Raw genomic sequence first — 12,471 nt, 5'->3', positions numbered from 1 at the left:
TTTCTCTGTGTGGGAGGAACAGACATTTAATTCCTCAAAGATGTTAGCATTAAAAACACCAGGTAGATTTCACAAATTCTTGAAAATTTTAAACCAATCATATGATAATAATCTAGTGATAATTATTCCTGGGTCTTGAAAGAAGCTGTACTCTTATATATCCAAAAGCCCCTTCGGTTTACAGGGTACACATTTCCCCCTTTTCTTCAGATTTGAATGCTATTCAGACTTGAATTTCCAACTAGATAACCTAAGTGAGATTTATTTTCTAAGAATATCTTCAATCCTACAGGTGGTTTTGTATTAATGACACACACACACACACACAAAGCAAAGCTTTTGTATCTCTCAGAAGATTTATTCCACCAAATGGCTGGGCAGATTAACAAAGTATACAAGCATTTAGGTTGAGCATGAATCATTGATGGGGGATGGTTAATTTGATCGTTACTAAAATATAGTAACTTGCCCATGAACTTTTTGAAATCCAATCCAATTAGATAGAGTAGGTATCACAAAAAGTTTCATAAACCCTTTTAGATTATTCTTCCTTTGAAAGCAGTTAAGTTTCTAACTCTATTTAGAGTGCAACTACTGCATTCTATCTTTAGATATTTTTTAGAACTTAGTCCTATTTTGAAAAAGAGTAGTAGATTAGACTGATTTAATATATCTGATGAAAAATTGTTTGCAATTCCATCAGAGATGCTCCCTTTGCTGGGGGAACACCGATTACAGTTTATTGGCATCTACTAATATTCCCATAAGGACATGGACTTACAAGGCTTGCTCATAGCTATTAATGATAATGTAGTATTGATCTCAAACTATTTTATTTTAAAAGTCAGATTTAATAGATCTCTTTAAAAAACAAACCAAACAAAAAAGGGGGGGCCACAAAGTTGGCTGTCCCAAGCAAAATATCACTACTTTTAATGAAAATATTTTGGATAACTTATATTAATTAAGAATCTTTGGAAAAGGAATTCAAAGTATGTCCCAATTATGCCTCACTTGGCTATAGTCCAATTTGGTAGACAAATATATGTTTTTAATAAAAATATGTTATTGGAGAATATATGAGAGAACTTCACTCAGAATGAATAAATATAAGAAACATCAATACAATCCTGCTGGCTAAGTTGTGAAAAAGCAATCGATGGTAATATTTCCTGTCAATAGAGATTTAATATATTTAATTTTAATTTTTTTACTATAGAAAAGAGAAACTACGTTTTATGGCTGCTAGAAAGAGTGGATCAAGATGTTCTTTGATAAACTCTTGTCAATAAAAAAATCAATTCTAAATTTCAAAGCTATTTAAATTCAAAATAACACCCTCCCAAATTTTAATGCAGTCTTAGTATTGTCCTCATTTCAAAGTTTCATCACATTAATGACCCGATACCCGTTATCTTCCTTAATTTTCCAGTCATTCTGCATGGATTTATTTTTGTTCTTTGAGTAAATGTCAGCATTTTAAATAGCCCAAATGAAAGTTGTGTTTGCCTATAGTAAGTTCCCACAAAGTAACCAGGATATTAGCCTTTATTGGTTTTATCTGGAAAAAAAATTCTCTCATTAAATCAACACTGACCACTTCCTCAGATCTTTGAACAAATTTAATTGAAATATGGGGAAAGAAATTATTTATTTGTTAGTTAAAATATTTAAAGAGTTTAAACTACTTCTCTAGAACATTTTACTAAGGAGTATTAAAAACACATTTTTTAATGATTAATTAATTAACTTCATTTACTTGTCAGTTTACCCTTTCAATCCATCCTAAAGATTTTTATTGAGCACTTATCAAGTGCACTTTCCTGAATATACAAAAATAAATACCATATTTTCCCAATTGAAATATGAAAAATTTTCTGGTAAGGTAGAGATACAATTGAAAAAGTAATTATGATGCAATATTATTAAGTTATGTGCAAAGTGATAGGGTGTGTCAACCTGACAAATGTGTCATATAATTAGAGTAAAAGAGAAAAGGGCTAAGAATTAGTTAAAGCATTTTGAAGAATTAAATCTGTTGTCTGCCTCAGATAGAAAGGCTCACTATGAATTTGTTTTAAAAGTATGCTATTGACACATAGAATAAAGTAGAATATAGAACAGCTCACATCCATGCAAATGATAAATTAAATAGTGTCAATGAAGAAAAAGGGAATAAACATATGAAAGAAAACCAACCTCAAAAATTATCAGGGAAATGAAATCTAAAGAGAGATGTACATCAGGATGTTAACATTTTTTTAAGTGTGAAAATAAGCTCTAATTCATTGCTATGATGAGTATAAGATTATTCATTTCAAAGGACAATTTGAGAATCCTATCTAATAAAAGAGTAATATGCAAATTGACTGTCACTCCAAAACACAAGATGGCTGCCCCTCTGTGGTCAAAGATGGCTGCCCTCATGTGAATACAAGATGGCCACCACAAGATGGCCAGCAGGGGATGGCAGTTGGGAGGGACAAGGTATGCCAGGGAGGGCAGTTGTGGGTGATCAGGCCAGCAGGGGAGGACAGTTGGGAGGGACCAGGCCTGCAGGGGAGGGCAGTTAGGGGCAATCAGGCTGGCAGGGGAGCAGTTAGGCATCGATCAGGCTGGCAGGGGAGTGGTTAGGGGTGATCAGGCTGGCAGGCAGAAGTGGTTAGGGGCAATCAGGCAGGCAGGCAGGCAGGCGAGCAGTTGGGAGCCAGCAGTCCTGAATTATGACAGGGATGTCCCATCACTCTTGGGGTCCCAGATTGGAGAGGGGGCAGGCTGGGCTGAATGACACCCCCCCCCCCCCATGCACGAATTTTGTGCACCAGGCCTCCTCTAGTCTATACTAATAAAAGGGTAATATGCTAATTAGACCGGACGTCCTTCCGGACAAAGCCATGGTGATGGGGCCAAGGCAGAGGCAGTTAGGAGTGATCAGGCTGGCAGGGGAGAACAGTTAGGGGGATCAGGTTGGTGGGGGAGGGCAGTTAGGGGTATCAGGCTGGCAGGGAGGTCAGTTAGGGGGATCAGGCCAGCAGGCAGGTGAGCAGTTAGGAGCCAGCAGTCCCAGATTGCGAGAGGGATGTCCGACTGCCAGAATCTGGCCTAAACCAGCAGTCAAACATCCCAGGAGGGGTCTCGGATTAGAGAGGGTGCAGGCTGGGCTGAGGGACAACCCCCCTCCTGTGCACGAATTTCGTGCACTGGGCCTATAGTATCTGATAAAGGTGGCTCTCCATGATTACACTATTGTGCAGGTACTTTAATCTTAAAATTACAAATGTGTTTCTAAAGAAATGTGTACATGGATGATAGTTGTTACAGTTTATAACATTAAAATGGGGACACTTCAAATATCCAGCAACAGAAGAAAGTATCCATTTTTGTGTGGAATATGTATACAGTGGAATTCCATGTGTAAATGAATGACTGAATACATAACTACATGGAAAAAGAAATAAGGTAGGAAGGAATTTTGAGTGTTATGGATATGTTTATGGCCTAAATTGTGGAGATGGTTTTATGGATGTATATTTATTTCCAACTTTATCAGTTATGTACATTAAATAGAGGTTTTTGTTTATCAGTCATAATTTGAGAAACTGGTTAAAATAATAACAAAAAACAAAGCAAGTTCCAGACGTGTACATTAAACTTACACAAAATTAGAAGGATTGTACAAAACAACCTCATAGTAGTTGTTACATTTTGAAAATAGTTAAATGTCATTTGAGGCCAAGTTGGATGAATAAGGTAGCCAAGACTTTTTGTTATATAAATAATTACAAATGAGGCTAGATTTTAAAATTCTATGTGCATGTTTCTTGTAAACTGGTTCTGAAGCATTTTCTCAAGAATAGTTTTTGTATATTTTGAGAAATGCCTACATCATTGTTATTTTTGTGAGTAGCTTCTCAAGGTAACTGCTTTGAAGGGAACAAGGTTCATCTGGATATATCAAGTGTTAAGTTCTACTTTGTATGTTTAAAAACTCACCCTCCTTTCTTTTTTAAAAAATATACAATTTTTATTGATTTCAGAGAGGAAGGGAAACGGAGAGAGAGATAGAGACATTAATGATGAGAGAGAATCATCGATTGGCTTCCTCCTGCACGCCTGACAATGGGAATCAAGCCCGCAACCTGGGCATGTGCCCTGACTGGGAATTGAACTTTAACCTCCTGGTTCATAGGCCAATGCTCAACCACTAAACCACACCTGCTGGTTTAGTCCAACATCTTATAATATACTAGAGGCCCGATGCACGAAGATTCGTGCAAGAATGATCCTTCCTTACATTGGCTGCTGGCATTGCCTTCCTCTGGCTGTAGCCGCCTTTCCACCTTCCCACACTGCCCAGAGGCCCAGAGTGGCTGGGGTGGTGTGGAATGCCTGTGTAGTCACCCCGCCTCTGGCTGCTCAGTGCCTGTGTATGCATATTAACCTGCCATCTTTGTTGGGTTAATTTGCATACTCATTCCTGATTGGCTGGTGGGTGTCATGAAGGCATGGTCAATTAGCATGTTACTCTTTTATTAGTGTAGATATTTTGATTCCACAAGAGAAAACATGTCAGAGGAGAGCTCATCAAATTATTTGAAGGTTTATTTCTTGGAACTATTGAGATATACAGGGATTTATTTGAAAAGACTTTTCTATGACAATTATATTTGACTAAAAGCCTCACATAAGAACTATTTCATTTACCACTAGGCACTAGATGAACCGGCCAAAACTGAAAACGTCTCCAAGGACAACACATTGGACCCACCTCTGGAGGTAATGACTTCATATTACCCCTGCTTTTGAAGTGCAATCCCAAAACTCATTGCTAACTCAGTACCTGGTTTCAATTCTTCCAGTTTTGTTTCCCTGCACAGCTCAGGCAGCAAACTGAAGAGCTCTGTGCTACCATTGATAAGGTCTTACAGGATTCCTTGTCTATGGTAATGCCTTAGACTAGAATGTGCAATTCAAACATTTGCTTTGCTTCTCTTCACTTACCTCTACTTGAGTATATGCATCATAGGCTTGTACTTTTTCTTTTCCAGCATTCTTCTGGTTCTCCTTCAAGTTCTCTACAGAAATTGTTGGGTTCTGACACTACCAAAGTATGTATGTGTTTAATATAACTTACTAAACTATAAGAGTTTCTATAGCAATGATTTTTAAGCTTCAGGTCAAAGCCCAATAGTGAATTGGGAAGTTATTTTAATGGATAGAAACGAGCATTTTGTTTTGTTTTGTTAGTAAATAACATTTTAAAAATAGAATAGTAAGAATGTAAAATATCAGACTCTATTCTAAGTAGTGTATATATTATTGAAATTTATTTCAATTTGTTTACATATACAGTATGTGTGTACAGGGTTGCAAAGTAAAATCTGTTTTTAACTATGTATGGGCTAAGTTCAAACCAACACATTAGACTCTGTTATATGTTGGCATTTGCGGGAGCTATATGGAAGTAACTGCATGTAGAATCTGTTGCCTAATCTCATCTCAAACCCTACCTTCAGTAACTAAGTAATTCACAGCCACTTAGAATTATAGAAGTGGAAAATGAAGTAGACTAAAGTAGCATTAGTCTAAGAGCTTTAACACAAGTATTATTTCTGGAATGTCTTTTCTTTTGAAGCTTATTTCATTGTTCTTTGACTCAGAGGGAAAAAAACATGGATATTAGATTCTTATGGCACTACTAAAGCATCAATTGTTGAATTTACATAATTAACTATTTTCTTCTTGTAATTGTAGCCAATTTTATTTGTTGGAATAAAATGCTACATTTTTCCAAAAATTTTTGAATGTTCAATACAGACCTACTCATCCAAATTTAAAAATGATTGTGTTTTTCCTTTATTGACAATTGTTAGTGTTTTTTGTTTTTTTTTTTGTCAGCCTTATATTCTCTCTTGGAATTACTATACTTTTTGCATGTTCTTTTTAAAAATTGGATACTGTGTGTATAAAATAGGTTTTAAATGTAGAAATTGCTTATAATTAGAAAAGTAATCCTAATTATCAATTGGAACATTATAGACAAATATCCTATATAATAAAAGGGTAATATGCAAATCAACTGAATGGCAGAACGACCAGTCGCTATGACATGCACTGACCACCAGGGGGCAGATGCTAAATGCAGGAGCTGCCCCCTGGTTGTCAGTGCACTCCCACAGGGGGAGCGCCACTCATCCACAAGCCAAGCTGATGGCTGGTGAGCACAGTAGCGGTGGCGGGAGCCTCTCCCACCTCTGCAGCCATGCTAAGGATGTCCGACTGTGGCTTAGTCTCATTAGTAGGACATCCCCCAAGGGCTCCTGGACTGCTAAAGGGCACAGGCTGGGCTGAGGGGACTCCTTTCCCCCACAGTGCACAAATGTCGTGCACTGGGCCTCTAGTTCATTAATAATGACATAGAAACTTAGTAACCATTAAAAATTATATTTTAGCAGAGAGGAATGAATAATTATAGTTTATGTTTTTATTAAATGTTTAATTGTATATTTTTTGTCATTTAATATAAAACTTTGCTTTGCCAAAGAAATATATGTAAATTTTAAAATATATATTTTAATTAACTATAATGGGAATATGATTTAAATAGCAATATATAAATACACATCTTAATTATTGATTTATTTAACAAATATTTAATGCTTATAGTGTTTAAAAACATTATTCTGCATCACTGCTATTAAGGCAATTATTTCATTCAACAAATATTTATTAAGTGCCTACTATGGGCGTGGCACTGTGAGGCATTAAGGAGATAATGCTGAACAAGGCAGAATAACCTAGAGGGGCATACTTTGGATGTAGTAATCAGAAAGTAGAATTCAAGCTGAGACCAAAGATGGGAAAAAGCTAACCAGGAAAGATCAGGGAGAATAGTTTTCAGGCAGAAGAGTAGGCATATGCAAATTTCCTGAGCTGGGAAAGCACTTAGTGTGTGAAGATGAAGACAAGTGTGATTGCAGCCTCGTGAGCCAGGGGTAAACTGTAAAATGAGTTTGAGAAGGTGGGCTAGGGACAGTGAAGATACCTATATGCCATGGTATGAAGTTTGGGTTACAAGGAAAATGGGAAGACATTAAACTCTGGGGAAGTAATATGAAACCATTGAAAAAGATCACAATGGGTGCTGTGAAGAGGCAACTGATGTCGGAGAGGCAGTCAATGAAGTTGTCCTGGATAGGGTTGGTTCATTGCCAGAGAGCAGAATGTGGGTATGAGAGAGAGATTTCAGACTTGCTACAGGTTGGATGTGAGTGTGAAGGAGAGAAGAACCATGGTGAGCACCAGGTCTCTTCCTTGAGCATAGATGACTGTGAAGAAGGCACTGTGTGGTGGAGGAAAGAGAGTTGATGTTTGTTTTTGAGGTGACTTTGAGGTATGTTTCAAGAGGGACTTAAACTTACGTGTCTGGTGGTAGTAGGAGATATTTGGGGATGACCAGCACATGGATGTTGTGAGCTCCCTGTACAGAGATTCAAGGAACAAAACATTGCAGGTGCAATAAAGCAGGTGGAGTGGGAACCTGCAAAAGAGAACAAACCCATTGTATAAAAAAATCAGCAGTATGGTATCATGAAGCTACAAGAAGAGAATATTGAAGAGAATGTAATTGCTGTGATTTCTGCCAGAGGCAGGGAAAGCTAAGCCTAAAGAAGTATTTATTAAATTTGACATATATTTTGAAACTATATTGCTGTTTCTTATGTGTTGGTGTTCATTCTCATTTTTTTAAATAACTTTTACTAGCATTTATAACCCTTTTGAACCTAAGGTTCTGTTTTTAGTTCAGTATGAAACAGTGACCTTATATATGTAATTTTAAATTCATGTTTTGTTAATTTTTATTACTTTATTTATATATTACTTTAAAACTTTATTTTTATCTTTCTATAAACTCTTTAGTTTTATTTTCTTTAGGACAACATTTCTGGATATCACTTTTGTATTCAATCTGAGATTCTTTTTATCTGAGGCCTTAAGCCATTTATAATTACTATTAATACTAATTTCTGCTATCTTATTTCATATTTTCTACTTAAAATATTTTCTTTTTTGCCTTTCCTGCTTTCCTTTGGATATTTTGACATATACTAGTTTGAAACTTTTTGAAAAATTTTACTTTATATTTTCGTTAGTTTTTGTAGTTACACATAAATTATTAAGGGCAATAATTATGTTTATTTTTCTATCATTTTAAAGCTTACATATATTTTCCCCCCAATTAGGTAAGTATTATAGCACTTTCATTTTTTCACATTTTTTAAAATCAGGTTACATACTCACACAGAAAAAATTGTTAATATATTTTGGACTTATACATTTGAATTATTATGCTTATGTTTTCATTAATCTCTTCTTTATTTAGATACTTATTTTTATTTAGATCTTTATTTCTTACAAATTTATAGCTTAATCATGTGTTTACTTTTTTCTTTCTGGAATTTTGTTGAAAATTGTATTCAATGAGGTCTGATTGTGTTGATTTTATAACCTCTGTCCCTGAAAAAGCCCCCTCCTTTCTATTCATTTAAATTATAGTTTTGCTGGACATAAAACTATAGATCTTCTTTCTTCAATACTTTTTACCCCAGGCTCTTTTACTTCAGTAACATTCTTGTGAAGTATTTTGTCAACATAATATTCACTTCTCTTCTATAGAGTGATCATTTACAGAGTGGTACTGTAATCTTTTAGTATTTTACTTTATCTATAATGTGACTGATTTTTCCTATAATGTGTCTATGTGTGCATTTTTTTTTTTTATGCATCTAGATTGGTATTCTCTTTGACCTTTTACTTGGGGTCTTTAATTTTTTCTTCCTCTTACATTCAGGATAATGTTTAGCCTTTTTTTTTTCTTCAAATATTTTTTTCCTGCTGGGGCTTTTATAATACTGATATTGTTACTTTTGCTTCTGTATTCCATATATTTTAATCTTTAAATATTTTATTCTATTTATTACTTCCTAATTCCTTTGAGAGGATTCCTAGATCTGATATTCCCGTTCAAAAATTTGTTCAGTGTCTATTTTATTCTTCAATGCCTATGTAAAATTCTTTATTGTAGCATATATAGTTCTTTTGTTTCAAGTCAGTTTTTTTGAGGTAACTAGAGGCCTGATGCATGAAGATTTGTGTAAGAATGGGCCTTCCTTCCCCTGGCTGCCAGCACCACCTTCTCTCTGGTCCAGAGCCTCCTTTCCACCTTCCCACGCTGCCCAGAGGCCCGGAGCAGCTAGGGCAGTATGGAACACCTGCATTGTTGCCATGGCAATGATGCAAGCGTCCCGCCCTGCCCCTGGCTGCTTGGTGCCTGCATATGCAAATTAACCCACCATCTTTTTTGGGTTAATTTGCATACTCACTCATGATTGGCTGGTGGGTGTTGTGAAGCTAGTCAATTTGCATCTTACTCTTTTATTATTGTAGATAATTTACTCACTGTAAAACTTACCCTTTCAGTGTATATCACTTCTGACAAAGGATACAGTTATGCAACCACCCCCACATCCAAGATACAAGAAACTTCCATCATATAAGAATATTCCCTTCTGCTCCTTTGTGGTATCTCTCTCTATCTCCCCCTCTTTCCCTCTCTCTCTTTCTCCATCTCAAGTCCTGAGCAACCACTGATCTTTTCTCTGTTTCTATACTGTTGCCTCTTAAAATTTCATATAAACAGAATTATACAGTATGTAGTCTCTTGAGTTTTACTTTTTATACTTAGTAGAATCAGCTGAGTTGATTCATTAATATTTTTGCATGCATCATTCATTTATTTATTTTGCTGAGTAGCTTTCCATTGTATGGTTGTACCATATATTTACTATTTGCCAATTGATGGACAATTGGGTTATTTCTAATTTTGGAGTATTACTGATAGATCTGTTAAGAACATTTGCAAATCAGACTTTGTATTTTCATACGCTTTCATTTCTCTTGCATAAAGATCTATAAGTAAAATGGCTGGACCACTGTTTTTCTTTTATAGTACTTCCATTGTTCAGATGTCCTGTAAATTTTTCATGGAAACCCAAATATCTCTAGGTATATCAGCTAGCTTGGCTATATGTATGCCTGATGCCTGAGGTGGTAGGCACTAAAAGCCTAATCTCTAGCATTTCCTCATTCTGTTTTATTATATTTATTTATTGATTTTATGATATCCTATCTAATAAAAGAGTAATATGCAAATTAACTGTCACTCTGTGACAAAAATGGCAGCCCTCATAGCCACAAGATGGCAGCGCCCAGTCCTCTCAGCCCTGCCGGAGTCCCTCAGGGAGGGCTGCCGCTGAGAGCCTGCAGAATAAGTGGCCTGGTGGAATGCTGCCCAGAGGCCCTCCTAACCCTTTATAAAAAACAAAAACAAATTCACTCCCCATGGTGCCATTCCCTCCCAGTGGTGGCAGCCTGGGGTCTCAACCACTGAGTCACACCAGCCAGGCAGATATGGAGGAATCTTAAATGTTTCTTTTAAAAAAATATATATTTTATTGATTTTTTACAGAGAGGAAGGGAAAGGGCTGGAGAGCTAGAAACATCAATGAGAGAGAAACATTGATCAGCTGCCTCCTGCACACACCCCACTGGGTATGTTTCCCCAACCAAGGTACATACCCTTGACCGGAATTGAACCTGGGACGCTTGAGTCTGCAGGCCGATACTCCATCCACTGAGCCAAACCAGTTAGGGCTGTCCAATATGTTAAAGAAAAAACCCTATCTAATAAAGAGGGAATATGCAGGGGAGGGCATTTGGGGGTGACTGGGTTGTCAGGGGAGGGCAGTTGGGGACGATTGGGCTGGCAGGGGAGCAGTTAGGCGTCAATCAGGCTGGCAGGGGAGTGGTTAGGGGGTGATCAGGCTGGCAGGCAGAAACAGTTAGGGGCAATCAGGTAGGCAGGCGAGCAGTTGGGAGCCAGCAGTCCTGGATTGTGAAAGGCAGTCGGACATCCCCCGAGGGATCCCAGACTGGAGAGGGTGCAGGTTGGGCTGAGGGACACCCCCCCTCATGCATGAACTTCGTGCACCAGGCCTCTAGTTTATTATATTAGAATGTGAGTAGAAGGTGCATGTGTCTCAGAATATAAAAATTCCATAATATCAGCAATTTTTCACTTGCCACTTCCTCCTTGCCTCAATGACACTCACCTTTGCCTCATTGTACCTCTGCTTATGGCATTCCATACTCCTCTTTTCCAATTCCTGTCCCAGTTGTCATTACCCTGGGATCAGGAAGGGACTCATGAGAGGCTGGCCAGTTGTCCAACCTAAAGTGAGCTGTTCCCTTCTCTTCAGTCAGGCTGAAGGACCACCTTGATGTTATCCTCATGCATTCTTCTTTGCACCATCCCTCAGGTTCACACCCTTACACTACTCCTTTGCTCTCCTTATCTCTTATGAATGTGTAAAACACTTGGGCTGTAAAGGGGAGAAGGGAATTGGGTCAGTAGTGGGGTCCAGGAAGAATTTTCTCTCTGCCTTTTAAAGCTGAAAATGACAAGAGCAAGTTGGTATGCTAATGGGTTCATTCAGTACAGTGGGAGGTACTGTTTATACAAAACAAAGGGATATTTTGACAGATGAAAGACCTTGAAAGGAACAAGGAAACTAGAGCCTAATTCAAATTAGTATTCTTTGATAAGAATAAATCAGATTGTGAGCCTCCTGTGCTTAAAACTAGTAGTGCCTATACATTTCCCTCAGAATATTAGCCAAAATCCTTATAGGACCCCGGAGGGCCTCTGGGACCTGGCCTTCCAACACTTGCATGATCTGTTCTCCAGTGTCTCCTTTACCCACTTTCTCCAGTCCTGCTTGCCTCCTTGTGGGGCCTTGAAGATGCCATGCTCCTACCTCAGCACATTTAGCTCTTTTAAAATCAACTATATCACATTTTCAGAGAGAGATCAACTATATCACATTTTATGGTTTCTAGTTCCCTGTAAAAATCCCCAAGCTTCACTTTGACCTCAAACAATATGGATAAGTATGGTGATTTTTAGGTCTGGCTCTAAGAAAACCAATTTCTAGATTCGTTATGGGTCTTTTTTGGTTTATTATTGCTGCTCATTCTCACTCACAGTGTCTTGCCTCTTTATTTTTTTTTCTGAATCTGATTGTTTGTTGGCTATTCTACTTGAAAATGTATTCAAGTACATATTATCTACCTATGAGAATCTTTGCTGTCAGACACCAGGAACCCTAGCAAAAGAGGATTACCTTAATCTAATCAAAGGTTTTGAGATGATTTTTTTCCCCCTAAACAATCAGTTTTAGATGCTTTGAGGCCAAGCTGAAGCCTATATGAGATCTGGATCACTCTTACTGCTGGGCCTCAATCTATTCATGGCTCTGGGGACTCTGCCTTTTATCTCGCTACACCTCTGAGGATGTCAAATGTTTGGATCAGCTCTCAAGCAACTCAACAGTATTTGCAAACACCCCCAAG

General features: G+C 37.4%; 1 protein-coding gene across 1 annotated transcript in view; it reads left to right on the top strand.

Annotated features, from left to right (window-relative positions):
* The window catches only part of MLIP (muscular LMNA interacting protein), a gene marked incomplete at its 5' end in the record, with an annotated part of 249,001 nt that overhangs the window by 152,007 nt on the left and 84,523 nt on the right, over positions 1 to 12,471 (top strand). Inside the window, 3 exons of the mRNA XM_079781369.1 lie at positions 4,711 to 4,776; positions 4,860 to 4,943; positions 5,049 to 5,108. Coding sequence (XP_079637495.1) covers positions 4,711 to 4,776; positions 4,860 to 4,943; positions 5,049 to 5,108 — 210 coding nt within the window. The remainder of the gene's footprint in view (positions 1 to 4,710; positions 4,777 to 4,859; positions 4,944 to 5,048; positions 5,109 to 12,471) is intronic.

This window comes from Cnephaeus nilssonii, assembly GCF_951640355.1.
Source record: "Cnephaeus nilssonii genome assembly, chromosome: 9".
In the NCBI taxonomy this organism is placed as follows: domain Eukaryota; kingdom Metazoa; phylum Chordata; class Mammalia; order Chiroptera; family Vespertilionidae; genus Cnephaeus; species Cnephaeus nilssonii.
The sequence above is the reverse complement of the archived record's forward strand: the minus strand, read 5'-3'. Positions and strand labels throughout refer to the sequence as shown.